The following is a 14,430-nucleotide window of genomic DNA, read 5'->3' as shown; positions in this document are numbered from 1 at the left end:
ATACTGACTTCTTTTCTTTTATTTCAACTCTTAATTCTGTATACACCCCTCAGTCGTCTCACATCTGAGGAGCAAAACAAAACTATTTCAGGGGACAAGGACCACCAGGAGGTTATATTACAGTGCACCATGACAGATCCCCCTCTGCCTCTGTATATGCAAACTCATTTGTGAGAGGTGTGTGTGCGATTTCAGGCCTGGATGGGTGTGTGATGATTGGAAGAAGTCGTGGTGTGTGTGTAAGTGGGAAGAGAGAGATGGGATGAGGGGACACTTGCCAGGATGTGTGAGAGAGATGGGATGAGGGGACACTTGCCAGGATGTGTGAGAGAGATGGGATGAGGGGACACTTGCCAGGATGTGTGAGAGAGATGGGATGAGGGGACACTTGCCAGGATGTGTGAGAGAGATGGGATGAGGGGACACTTGCCAGGATGTGTGAGAGAGATGGGATGAGGGGACACTTGCCAGGATGTGTGAGAGAGATGGGATGAGGGGACACTTGCCAGGATGTGTGAGAGAGATGGGATGAGGGGACACTTGCCAGGATGTGTGAGAGAGATGGGATGAGGGGACACTTGCCAGGATGTGTGAGAGAGATGGGATGAGGGGACACTTGCCAGGATGTGTGAGAGATATGGGATGAGGGGACACTTGCCAGGATGTGTGAGAGAGATGGGATGAGGGGACACTTGCCAGGATGTGTGAGAGATGGGATGAGGGGACACTTGCCAGGATGTGTGAGAGAGATGGGATGAGGGGACACTTTCCAGGATGTGTGTGATAGATGTGTTAAGGTCTGCATAGTTTAAAAAAAAACGTTCTATATATATATATACACTCACTGGTGTGATTTTCTCTCTAGCCCCTTTATATCTGGTGCTAACAATGTGTGCTGAGCGTGTCTACATTCTCATTGAACCACATTGATCAGATAACAAAACCACATTTGAATGCAAGGTGTAACCAGGGCTATAAATATACCTTTTTGAAAAGGGGCATCAAAGATTAGAACCTGGGACCTTCTGGTCCCTATATCCCCAGTGCCTCGTCCATTGCACCACACTTGTTTTTCACATATTTGAAGTTCTTCAGTAAGACACTAAAATGTGATTAGTTACGTTGTGTAGGGTTGGAAAACAAGTCGCATTGTGATTCAAATTGACAACCTTGCTGTTCACAGCCCTCCATCCACCTCTGAAAAGGTTTCTTTTATTTGACTCCATCCAGAGCGGTCATCAAACCCATCAAATCATCCCCAACTATCTAATCACAATCAGTTATTAGAATAATTTAAACTTCAAGCACCAGGTATAAACAGGGGTTCTACTGTGTGGTTCGGTCTAGCCTGGCTGACGCGACCCACGTGACTACAGTCAGAAAGACTTTGAGAGCTGGTGTTAGCCAGACTAGGCTCGGTCTTGTTTGAAAAGCATTCCCTTATACATTTTTTTCTACTGCAAGAAAAAAGATAATCAGATAATTATACTGTACAGAATTGCACATACACATTATTTCCTCAAACTATATCCACTGAATAAAATGATTTATTTTCATAATCAGAAAACAGTTGAAAGTTTCTCCACTGGGCAATGTGCACCATCAAGAAACTTTTATATACATTTTATACTGCACTTCACACGGGTCAGAGGTCAAAATCAGTCAGGCTCAGTGCAATGAGCCATGTTCAACTTATGTTCATTGCATTTGATGAACACCTGAGTCAAGTGAATATTCATGGTAAAGATGCGTTCATTTATTCAAGTTGTACCCGAGTCAAGCCAGATGTTCAATTTAGTACCTGGTAGAGACTTGGGCAGTTAGGGTGACCATATTACCGCCACCCCAGTGGTCAAGAGTCATGACCGCAGTCAAATTCCACGTGACTGTTTAGTCACAGTAACAAGGCTTCTCCAAGCTCATACTCATTAGCCTACCAAACTTGCTAACGACTAGGTTAGCGTTCTATTGTCCCTCTAATCACTGACATCAATGCAAATGTATTGGAAAATGTAATCAAACACTTCATGAGAGCCCATGAGCTCATGTTGCCCAACATTTCTATAGGCTATGCAATTGCTGAGTTTTTTTGTTTGTTTGATGGCTTCTTAAAAAGAGGATCCAATCAGCTTTCTATGGGATAGGCCTACTATATTTACTTATACTATTAAGCACATTGCTTCTCTTTACAACAGGAGTATATCCTACCTCGCTGGCATGAAAATGAACCACAGGAAAAGTGTCCTCCATTTGCTATTTAAGTGCATGGATGACATTTAGTTTATGTAAAGACAAGATTAAATCAAGAATAGTCTGATGGGTGACAATTTTAGCCTGTCACTTGTGAATGATTCCAAACTTGTGTGCAGTAAGGCAAGAAACAGCGCATGCCTCCCCCTTCACAGAACAGTGCAAACTGTCTCTAACCAGAATAGAAGGAGTGGGAGGCCCCGGTGCACAACTGAGCAAGAGGACATGTACATTAGTGTCAAGTTTGTGAAACAGACACCTCACAAGTCCTCAACTGACAGCTTCATTAAATAGTACCCGCAAAACACCAGTCTCAACATCAACAGTGAAGAGTTGACTCCAGGATGCTGGCCTTCTAAGAGAGTTGCAAAGATTTGCAAAGAAAAAGCCATATCTCAGACTGGCCAATAAAAATAAAATATTAAGATGGGCAAAAGAACACCGACCCTGTACAGATGAACTCTGCATAGAAGGCCAGCATCGCCTCTTCACTGTTGACGTTGAGACTGGTGTTTTGCAGGTACTATTTAATGAAGCTGCCAGTTGAGGAGTCTGTTTCTCAAACTAGACACTAATGCACTTGTCCTCTTGCTCAGTTGTGCACCGGGGCCTCCCACTCCTCTTTCTATTATTTTTAGAGCCCGTTTGTGCTGTTCTGTGAAGGTAGTACACAGCGTTGTTCGAGATCTTCAGTTTCTTCTCAATTTCTCGCATGGAATAGCCTTCATTTCTCAGAACAAGAATAGACTGACGAGTTTCAGAAGAAAGGGCTTCGTTTCTGTCTATTTTGAGCCTGTAATCGAACCCACAAATGCTAATACTCCAGATACTCAACTAGTCTAAAGAAGGCCAGTTTTACTGCTTCTTTAATCAGAACAACAGGTTTCAGCTGTGCTAACATAATTGCAAAAGGGTTTTCGAATGATCAATTAGCCTTTTAAATTGATAAACTTGGATTAGCTAACACAACGTGCCATTGGATCACAGGAGTGATGGCTGCTGATAATGGGCCTCTATACACCTATGTAGATATTCCATTAAAAATCTGCAGTCATTTACAACATTAATGTCTACACTGCATTTATGATCAATTTGATGCTATTTTAATAGACAAAAAAAGTGTTTTTCTTTCAAAAACAAGGAAATTTCTAAGTGACCCCAAACTTTTGAACGGTAGTGTATATGTTCCAACGGTCTGCATCAGGGGCTTGTAGGCTATGAGTGGAAGCCAGGAGATGCTAAATGTGTTTGTCATGTATAACTGACCGTTAATTAACAATCACAGGCTGACCTTCACAGCCCTAGTATGTTTAGGTGAAGTAAAATAAATAAAATGATGTGTGCAGCTCCAGACAAATATGGTCCAATACTCCTTGAGATGTTGCCATGGTAACGTGGGCAGGTGCTTGGTCTGATCTCCTAGGCACTGGAGGAGAGAGCAGGGATAGTTAGGCCGGGGTGAGATGATGATGAAGAGGTCTGTCTCTAGTACACACTACCACCACTTCTCAAACAGTATCCTTTCCTGGGATAGGCCTAGGCTTAGTAGGGTCTGGACCACGCTCTCTATCATGGGTGGAGGGCCACACAGGTAACACAGAGTGGTGTTAGGGTCGACGTGGCAACGCAACCCCCCCTCTGACAGTCTCCCACCTGGGGAAGATCAAATCAACATTTATTAGATGTGCCGTAAAAAAAAAAAAAAAAAAAGACAACATGAAAAACATACATTAAAGAGTAGCTAAAAACACTTTCATACCCGTACTGCCATTCTGGGACTAGCATCCATTTAAATGAATTGAGAATGTATCCGTTTTCCAACCAATGGAAGCATATTCAGTTAAAATATAGATAATTTGAAAGTCAAAGTACACCGACCCATTGTAGACTATATCAGTAAACATTTGTGGTTGTGTTAAGGTCATTCTGTGGTACTTACGGTTCATGTACGGTTGGAGTTCCTGGTCGATGTCTGCGGTCTGTGCGGTGATGTGGAAGTCGCAGGAGAATTTCTCTGGGAATTCCTTACACACATTTATGATGCTTTTCTGAGAGCAGAGCAGGGATGGGAAGAACAATTATTGGTCTCATTCCTACACACACAGGCCATTTCTCAATTAGATTTGTTCAACTCCTGCGTCTTCTTCTCCGTCCTCCCTCACCTCCTTTTGAAAACGGTGAAAGTTAATCGAGGCGAGGGAATGTGGACAAAAATATGCTGAAAATACGCTGTATGAAATGAGATTCCTTCTCCACTCACGCGTCATCAGGAAAATGACATTTACAGGGGTGGATCCCAAATTAAAATGTGTGAAGTGATTCAAACAAAAAGTTAAAATGTGCAAGACATTATAGATAAAACAGTAAGTAGAACATTGTTTTTAAACGTGCTTTTCTCCTCCGACAAAAAAGCGAATTCAAAGGGGGTGTGGCAGATGTTAAAACTCTTCCGCAGAGAACTCTGCTATCCTCGATGAAAGGAGGCTATAGAGGAAGGGAGGACACTTCTGCTCGACTTACTAATGAATTGACATCTCCTCAACTACTTATCGGTTTCCGGATCACGGAGGAGAAAGGGTGTAATGGTACCCCTGTATATTGTCTCGCTATTGGTATTTTAATGCTGCTCTTAACTACTTGTTACTTTTGCTTTTGCCCAAATGAGAAAAGACCATACATCCTGGTACAAATACTTGCAACCACACACACACACACACGTCCTCTCTCTCACACACACACACACACACCTTGAAGAGCAGCTCCTGTATGTTCTTGGCACTGTAGCAGAGGTGGGTGGAGCCTATGTGGTAGCCCCTCCCTGCGTTAGTGGGGTTCTGTCGTAGCAGGTCAGCGGCATGGAGCAGGATGGAGTATAGAGGGTTAATGCCCACGCCCCCAGCCACCAACAACAGGTCGACAGAGGGGTCAGAGGGCAGGGGGTCAAAGAAAAAGTTACCACCCACACGCATCGCTACATGGGAGTCCATGGTGCACTGTAGGAGGAAGAGGAAGAGAGGGGGGCAGAGAGAGAGAGGAAAGAGATAGGGAAGGAAGAGAGAGCAGTGAGCAGAGGGAGGAGAAAGAAGGAGCAGAGAGGGGAGGGAGAGAGTGGGGGCGGGAGCAAGAGCAGAGAGGGGAGGGAGAGGGGAGAGAGCAGAGAAGGAGGAGAGAGCAGAGAAGGAGCAGAGGGAGGGAGGGCGAGAGCAGAGGGGGAGGGAGGGCGAGAGCAGAGGGGGAGGGAGGGCGAGAGCAGAGGGGGAGGGAGGGCGAGAGCAGAGGGAGGGGAGGGCGAGAGCAGAGGAGCAGAGGGAGGGAGGGCGAGCAGAGGGAGGGAGGGAGGGCGAGCAGAGGGAGGGAGGGAGGGAGGGAGGCGAGCGAGCAGAGGGAGGGAGGGCGAGCAGAGGGAGGGAGGGCGAGCAGAGGGAGGGAGGGCGAGAGCAGAGGGGGAGGGAGGGCGAGAGCAGAGGAGCAGAGGGAGGGAGGGAGGGAGAGCAGAGGAGCAGAGGGAGGGAGGGAGGGGGAGAGAGAGAGCAGAGAGAGGGGGAGAGAGCAGAGGGAGGGGGAGAGAGCAGAGGGGGGGAGCAGAGGGAGGGGGAGAGAGCAGAGGGGGGGGAGCAGAGGGAGGCGAGAGAGCAGAGGGAGGGGAGAGAGCATAGGGAGGGGGAGAGAGCATAGGGAGGGGGAGGGGGAGAGAGCAGAGGGAGAGAGAGCAGTGTGATTATTTTGTACTGATAAATAGCTCAGGTATGAGATGTGTCCACATTCTAGAATGATCTGCTTTCTGCTCCCTATTGTGGAGAAAATGTCTCTTTCAGAGATAAAAAAAAAAAACGACTTCCAGTGCAGCGTCGGTTTAGCTACGTCTGAACACTATTACACACAATGGGAGAGAGAGAGCAGAGAGAGACAGAGAGCAATTAACAGATATAGTGACCAGCAGAAATACTGACAAAGCTATTGATTGATTTTGTGGCACTACCAACAAGTGAACATTTTAATTTCAATGCACACACACCTTGGTGTGTATCCAGTGTGCAGGGGGATGTTGTGTGTATTTGACAGCCAGCTCGATGACACCCTCTTTCTGCAGCAGACCTGGACTGGAACACACAGAGAATCCTCCTACCTTCTCCATACCAGGGATGAAGAAGTCCACCCTACACAGACACACGCAGCAAGGAAAAAATTAAATCTTAAAATGTACAGGACGTGTCGATGACATCTCTGTTTGTTTGTGTGTGTGTGTGTGTGTGTGTGTGTGTGTGTGTGTGTGTGTATATACATACATACACACAATATATATATATATATATATATATACACACACACATAGTGGGGCAAGAAAGTATTTAGTCAGCCACCAATTGTGCAAGTTCTCCCACTTAAAAAGATGAGAGAGGCCTGTAATTTTCATCATAGTTACACTTCAACTATGACAGACAAAATTAGAGAAAAAAAATCCAGAAAATCACATTGTAGGATTTTTAATTAATTTATTTGCAAATTATGGTGGAAAATAAGTATTTGGTCAATAACAAAAGTTTCTCAATACTTTGTTATATACCCTTTGGTTGGCAATGACAGAGGTCAAACATTTTCTGTAAGTCTTCTGGCCCATTCCTCCATGCAGATCTTCTCTAGAGCAGTGATGTTTTGGGGCTGTTGCTGGGCAACACAGACTTTCAATTCCCTCCAAAGATTTTCTATGGGGTTGAGATCTGGAGACTGGCTAGGCCACTCCAGGACCTTGAAATGCTTCTTGCGAAGCCACTTCTTCGTTGCCTGGGCGGTGTGTTTGGGATCATTGTCATGCTGAAAGACCCAGCCACGTTTCATCTTCAATGCCCTTGCTGATGGTAGGCTTTGTTACTTTGGTCCCAGCTCTCTGCAGGTCATTCACTAGGTCCCCCGTGTGTTTCTGGGATTTTTGCTCACCGTTCTTGTGATCATTTTGACCCCACGGAGTGAGATCTTGCGTGGAACCCCAGATCGAGGGAGATTATCAGTGGTCTTGTATGTCTTCCACTTCCTAATAATTGCTCCCACAGTTGATTTCTTCAAACCAAGCTGCTTACCTATTGCAGATTCAGTCTTCCCAGCCTGGTGCAGGTCTACAATTTTGTTTCTGGTGTCTTTGACAGCTCTTTGGTCTTGGCCATAGTAGAGTTTGGAGTGTGACTGTTTGAGGTTGTGGACAGGTGTCTTTTATACTGATAACAAGTTCAAACAGGTGCCATTAACACAGGTAACGAGTGGAGGAAAGAAGAGCCTCTTAAAGAAGAAGTTACAGGTCTGAGAGAGAGCCAGAAATCTTGCTTGTTTGTAGGTGACCAAATACTTATTTCCCACCATATTTTGCAAATAAATTCATTAAAAATCCTTCCTACAATGTGATTTTCTGGATTTTTTTTCTCATTTAGTCTGTCATAGTTGAAGTGTACCTATGATGAAAATTACAGGCCTCTCTCATCTTTTTAAGTGGGAGAACTTGCACAATTGGTGGCTGACTAAATACATTTTTGCCCCACTGTACACACACACACACACACACACACACACGTTTCTCCCACTCCTCCTACCCATCTGTCAGAATAGGAACATCATCCATATGGACTGGAGGTGGTGTAACAAATGCATTTACATCTTTTTACATTCATTACAGAATGCCGACGTCCAACTCACGGACCCCTACTGTTTATACACAACACAAACGCCCACCTGCAATATGGACCTCAGAGTTGAAGGAGATGTTGGGGTTTAGGCTGGGTTCTGTATAAGAACTGACGTCTGCTGATGTAAAGATAGCTTTAAAAATAAACATGATTCATTGATATTTACAGTTAGAGAACTGAATGTACTTTTCCATAACATAAATTAAACATGTTTATGTATGTGTGCTTTGCTTTTAGCTACAATACTAATGCTTGATAGTGGGTCTAAAATAACCTCGCAAGTTTCAAATACTTCCTGCTGTCGCCATCTCTATTCGTCTTTTAAAATGATCAACTTCTGAATGTACCTGCATTTTAACCGGGGGGGGGGGTGGTGATTGAGAACGTTTTATTTACCACAATGACCTGGGAAAGAGTGGCAGGGGAGAGTAAATGTACACACTACATGTATCTGTACAGCATAAACATAACCACAGAGCTTCAGTGCAACACTTCCCTCTTGTGCCTGGTAAAGGTATTACAGTCCTTATAAAATAATTGTTCAAGAGTTGGACAGAAGAGCTCACCGTGCGTGATGACTGACAGCAGCCTATGTCAAATAATAAACTTCATAAGCTCTATGCCAGTGGTCCTTTTATGCAAAAAAAAAACAATGTACATCTGTTGTGGTTTATTGGTGAAATGTGACGATCCCCTCCCCCAATACTATTCCTACCAATGATGTATATAAACCCTAGATTACAGATGCTATGTATGGGCGATTGAGAGGCTTTGAAGCCACCGTTCAACCATATTGCCACTCCCCAGTAGAAGCAGTCCTCCATAGGAATGAATGGAATTCTACAGTATTTCAATTAAATGTTTCAAGGACAAAATTACATGCATTTAAGTATTTTTGGTTGTTGTAGTGTGGACAGTAACATTAGTAATCTCTACAAATTATACTGTATGGAAAATGTTTTTACACTGAACAAAAATATAAAACGCAACATGTAAAGTGTTAGTCCCATATTTCATGAGCTGAAATAAAAGATCCCGGAAATGTTCCACATGCACAAAAAGCTTCTCTCAAATGTTGTTTACATCCCTGTTAGTGAGCATTCCTCCTCTGCCAAAATAACTCAGCCACCTGACAGGTGTGGCATATCAAGAAGCTGATGAAACAGCATGGTCATTACACAGGTGCACTTTGTGCTGGGGACAATAAAAGGCAGCTCTAAAATGTGCAGTTGACTGCAAGAATGTCCACCAGATCTGTTGACAGAGAATTGAATGTTCATTTCTCTACCATGAGCCGCCTCCAACGTAATTTTAGATTATTTGGCAGTACGTCCAACCGGTCAAACAACCGCAGCCCACATGTACCCACACCAGCCCAGGACCTCCACATTCAGCTTCTTCACCTGTAAGATCGTCTGAGACCAGCCACCTGGACAGCTGATGAACCTGTTTGCACAACTAAAGAAATTCTGCAAAACTGTCAGAAAGTGTCTAAGGGAAGCTCATCTGTTTGCTTGTCGTCCTCACCAGGGTCTTGAGCTGACTGCAGTTTCAACTGCTGTGTGGGTGAGCGGTTTGCTGATGTCATTATTGTGGGACAGAGGGATCCATGGTGGCGGTGGGGATATGGTATGTGCTGGTATAAGATACGGACAACGAACACAATTGCATTTCATCAACGGCAATTTGAAGGCACAGAGATATCATGACGAGATCCTGAGGCCCATTGTCACGCAATTCACCGCCACCATCACCTCACGTTTCAGCATGATAATGCACGGCCCCATGTCTCAAGGATCTGTACACAATTCCTGGAAGCTGAAAATGTCCCAGTTCTTCCACTGTCTGCATACCAGACATGTCACCCATTGAGCATGTTTGGAATAGTCTGGATCGATGTGTACAACAGTGTGTTCCAGTTCCTGCCAATATCCAGCAACTTTGCACAGTCATTGAAGAGGCCAAAATTAACAGCCTGATCAACTCCATGTGAAGGAGATGTGTCGCACTGCATGAGGACAATGGTGGTCACACCAGATACTGACTGGTTTTCTGATCCACGCTCCTACCTTTTTTGGTCTCTGTAACCAACAGATGCACATCTGGATTACCAGTCATGTGAAATCCATAGATTAGAGCCTAATGAATTCATTACAATTGACGGATTTCCTTTTAGTGTTCTGTTGGCATGTGTCTTCACTGACATTTTCAACATGTCCCTGATTGAGTCTGTAATACCAACATGTTTCAAGCAGACCACCATAGTCCCTGTGCCCAAGAACACAAAGGCAACCTGCCTAAATGATTACAGACCCGTAGCACTCACGTCCGTAGCCATGAAGTGCTTTGAAAGGCTGGTAATGGCTCACAACACCATTATCCCAGAAACCCCACTCCAAATTGCATACCGCCCCAACAGATCCACAGATGATGCAATCTCTATTGCACTCTACACTGCCCTTTCCCACCTGGACAAAAGGAACACCTATGTGAGAATGCTATTCACTGACTACAGCTCAGCGTCCAACACCATAGTGCCCTCAAAACTCATCATTAAGCTAATGACACTGGGACTAAACACCTCCCTCTGCAACTGAATCCTGGACTTCGACAAGCCGCCCCCAGTTGGTGAGGGTAGGTAGCAACACATCTGCCACGCTGATCCTCAACACGGGGGCTCCTCGGGTGCGTGCTCAGTCCCCTCCTGTACTCCCTGTTCACCCACAAATGCATGGCCAGGCACAACTCCAAAACCATCATTAAGTTTGCAGACGACACAACAGTGGTAGGCCTGATCACCGACAACGACGAGACAGCCTATAGGGAGGAGGTCAGAGACCTGGCCGGGTGGTGCCAGAATAAAAACCTATCCCTCAAAGTAACCAAGACTAAGGAGATGATTGTGGACTACAGGAAAAGGAGGACCGAGCATGCCACCATTCTCATCGACGGGGCTGTAGTGGAGCAGGTTGAGAGCTTCAAGTTCCTTGGTGTCCACATCACCAACAAACTAGAATGGTCCAAACACACCAAGACAGTCGTGAAGAGGGCACAACAAAGCCTATTCCCCCTCAAGGAACTAAAATGATTTGGCAAGGTGTCCTGAGATTCTCAAAAGGTTCTACAGCTGCAACATCGGGAGCATCCTGACTGGTTGCATCACTGCCTGGAATGGCAATTGCTCGGCCTCCGACCGCAAGGCACTACAGAGGGTAGTGGGTACGGCCCAGTACATCACCGGGGCTAAGCTGCCGGCCATCCAGGATCTCTACACCAGGCGGTGTCAGAGGAAGGGCCTAAAAATTGTCAAAGACCCCAGCCACCCCAGTCATAGACTGTTCTCTCTACTACCGCATGGCAAGCGGTACCGGAGTGCCAAGTCTAGGACAAAAAGGCTTCTCAACAGTTTTTACCACCAAGCCATAAGACTCCTGAACAGGTAATCAAATGGTTACCCGGACGATCTGCATTGTGTCTGCAAGGCTGTAATTGCTGCAAATGGAAGATTCATTGACGAAAGCACAGTTATTATTATTTTAATTAAAATTCATTATTTATAACCTTGTCAACATCTTTACTATATTTCCTATTCATTTTGCAACTCATTTCATGCATGTTTTGGGGTCATGGTTCAGTTACAGTACAGTGGAAAAATGAACTTCTAACCGTTACTGTAGTTAATGTTTGTTTATTTGGCAAAATACGCTAAATTAAAAACCACCCTATTTGTGGCCAAGTCCAGTTTCTGTGACATTCATAATGTTCCTGGAATTGTGTTGTGACAGGGACTGTTCTGTTGGTCCAAAAGTAGAGGTCTAAAAAGTTGGCAGCGTTTTGAAATGGACCTGGGGCTTTCCCACCAAGACAAATACGCATAAATACATGTTTTAATGTAGAGACCTGTTCCATACGGACCCGAAGACGACCACTTCCATATAGACGTGGTCAATTTTGAGTGAAGAAAGCAGCAGACAAGTCCACAGCTATTTTATTAACCAGAGCTGATACAGCGCCACGGAGAGCAGGCGGAGGAGGGGCCTTGTGTACTGTAAGCCAGGCAGTAACCAAACAAGACGATTTGCGCTAGTAGACTAACTTCTAGCTTGTCATAGCTAGGGTATTTACAGTTGATGTCAGAAGTGTACATACACTTAGGTTGGAGTCATTAAAACTTGTTTTTCAACCAATAAATCCACTAATTTCTTGTTGACAAACTATAGTTTTGGCAAGTCAGTTAGGACATCTACTTTTGCATGACACAAGTAATTTTTTCCAACAATTGTTTACAGACAGATTATTTCACTGTATCACAATTCCAGTGGATCAGAACAGCTTGGAAAATTCCAGAAAATTATGTCATGGCTTTAGACGCTTCTGATAGGCTAATTGACATCATTAGAGGTGTACCTGTGGATGTATTACAAGGCCTACCTTCAGTGCCTCTTTACTTGACATCATGGGAAAATCAAAAGAAATCAACAAAGTCCTCAGATGTTTTTTTTAATAGATCTCCACAAGTCTGGTTCATCCTTGAGAACAATTTCCAAACGCTTGAAGGTACCACGTTCATCTGTACAAACAATAGTACTCAAGTATAAACACCATGGGACCACGCAGCCGTAATACCGCTCAGGAAAGAGATGCGTTCTGTCTCCTAGAGATTAATGTACTTAGGTGTGAAAAGTGAAAATCAATCCCAGAACAACATCAAAGGACCGTGTGAAGATGCTGGAGGAAACAGGTACAAAAGTATCTATATCCACAGTAAAACGAGTCTAATATCGATATTTATTCATTCGGGTTCACAGTGCGGTCGAACCGAGGTCTCCATGACAGAACGGTTCAGTACTAATACCTTTACAACCCTAGTATCTACCCATACCTACAACTTCGCACTTGTGCAGATCAGAAAGGATTGGATAGGTGAAGCAGCCTCCTTACAATGAGCTATGAATATAGCCAAACAAAAACGACAGTACTGTACTACTCACCACTGGCCAGCTCTGAAAGTGAAGTCTGGATGGACAGCTAGCCGGAGGCGTTTCACTGTCTCAGACTCGTCCATGATGCCACATACCTGCGCCGGATATACACCCTTGACACAGACAGACACACAAACTTTACAAATGTAATAACCTGTCGATCATGAATATGAACAATTGTAAACTGTGGCAATAGTTAAGACTCTGTACACTACTAACCTATAGCATAAAGACAAGGAAAACTGTCTCAGCAATTGACAGTCTCGTAATAAAACACAGAATGTAGCCCAAAACCGTTTTCAGCTATGAATTGCATAAGCCACAGTTTTGCTGCTATAGTACGAACACAGCTGGGCGGTCACTCACATCTTGTCTGTAGTTGCTGGCTGTCCTCTCTAGATGGTCCATTTGTCTTCTGGATGACATTTTCCTGAAAAGGCAACAAAAATGCCTACTTTATTTAAACATGTCCATCTAGTAGAAAATAATGTAACCAAGCTGATCATCTCAAAGGTTACATAAGGCTATAACATCAATGGACCCTATAAAGACACTGCAGTGTTACATGTGTGCAGATGTCAAAACACAAACGGCAAATTGACTTTTACCTATTGTCAGCTGGGTCCAACAAACTTTAGTAAATCATAATCTAAAAACAGGCGAGTAGTTCTGGGTGTATGGAGGCTCTGGTGTTGGAAAAGAAGTGGCAAAAGTGTAGTAGCTGCACAATCAGTCTCTGCTCTCTCCTAACCCACAACAATGACAGTGGTGAACGGTCACCTGACCGCAACAATACTCGACATATTCGAGATGGAACTCAACTCACCTTGTGATCGAACAAGGGCACAATACACGGAACCGGTGTAGCAGCACACCGGACGCCCCCAGCAATGTGAAGCTTCGAGCAGCCCTGGACAGTAGACATGGGACGCTCATTGCGATAGGATGTCACTTCACCTTATCTTTATAGAGGAAACCTATTGCAAGAGAGGAAGAGAGAAATGTGGTGTTGGTTGGTGCTGTTGTGATGGCCAGTTGTAGGTGGTCTTAACCAGATTGACAGTCACGTAATCTAGTTCATTGATACAAAAATCGATTACAACACCCTCGGTCTCTTTCTTGTCACCCGGCATCTCAACATGTATGTCTGATGTAACTAGCATGATAACCAACTGTTGCAACCACAGCGTTTTTAATACATAGAAAGCCATAGCATGACAGCTCAGTTACACAACCCTATGCCCTTTCACATGACAGAAAGCAGCTATCGTAACATTGCTTAGTCCTGGCTGCATTCCCTACGGAATATAGCTAGCTAGTCTCTCTGAAAACAAAGTCTTACCAATGTGATGAGAATGTTTCATGTGATCTTCTTCATTGTACAAGTTAGTTAGATAACCTTTCTGGTGAAAGCTTTGTTGACCCCGGAAGTGATTGACGGACGGCTCTTTCGCGGGTTCATGTTTGCGCAGAAACTGCGCAGGCCACGTTCAACTTTGTTCTCAGCGAGAATAGATTCCGACCAT

At 44.4% G+C, this 14,430-nt stretch overlaps 1 protein-coding gene across 3 annotated transcripts; it reads right to left on the bottom strand.

The window, feature by feature from the left end:
* Position 1: 1 nt before the first annotated feature.
* On the bottom strand, positions 2 to 14,355 carry oxnad1 (oxidoreductase NAD-binding domain containing 1). Of its 3 annotated transcripts, none has more exons than XM_029658738.2 (8): positions 14,247 to 14,355; positions 13,731 to 13,881; positions 13,271 to 13,355; positions 12,914 to 13,017; positions 6,266 to 6,407; positions 4,998 to 5,243; positions 4,190 to 4,298; positions 2 to 3,903 (listed from the first exon to the last, which is right to left on the bottom strand). In XM_029658738.2, exons 2-8 carry the CDS (start codon positions 13,838 to 13,840, stop codon positions 3,746 to 3,748), a joined length of 954 nt encoding a protein of 317 aa, XP_029514598.1. In that variant the 5' UTR covers positions 13,841 to 13,881; positions 14,247 to 14,355; the 3' UTR covers positions 2 to 3,745. The 3 variants fall into 3 exon arrangements, with proteins under 3 accessions (XP_029514598.1, XP_029514599.1, XP_029514600.1); XM_029658739.2 differs by having other exon boundaries at positions 13,271 to 13,334; positions 14,247 to 14,354; XM_029658740.2 differs by lacking the exons at positions 13,731 to 13,881; positions 14,247 to 14,355 and adding an exon at positions 13,513 to 13,606 and having other exon boundaries at positions 13,271 to 13,334.
* Positions 14,356 to 14,430: the final 75 nt, after the last annotated feature.

This window comes from Oncorhynchus nerka, linkage group LG4 (assembly GCF_034236695.1).
Source record: "Oncorhynchus nerka isolate Pitt River linkage group LG4, Oner_Uvic_2.0, whole genome shotgun sequence".
Classification (NCBI taxonomy): domain Eukaryota; kingdom Metazoa; phylum Chordata; class Actinopteri; order Salmoniformes; family Salmonidae; genus Oncorhynchus; species Oncorhynchus nerka.
Note: the sequence above shows the minus strand (reverse complement) of the source record. Positions and strands in the feature narration are given on the sequence as shown.

Coding starts and splice junctions, on each gene's coding strand:
- oxnad1 (XM_029658738.2), bottom strand. CDS start 13,840: ATGAGCGTCCCATGTCTACTGTCCAGGGCTGCTCGAAGCTTCACATTG. Junction 13,018..13,270: donor CCAGCAACTACAGACAAGAT/GTGAGTGACCGC, acceptor GTCTGTGTCAAG/GGTGTATATCCGGCGCAGGT. Junction 3,904..4,189: donor ACTCCAACCGTACATGAACC/GTAAGTACCACA, acceptor GATCTTCCCCAG/GTGGGAGACTGTCAGAGGGG.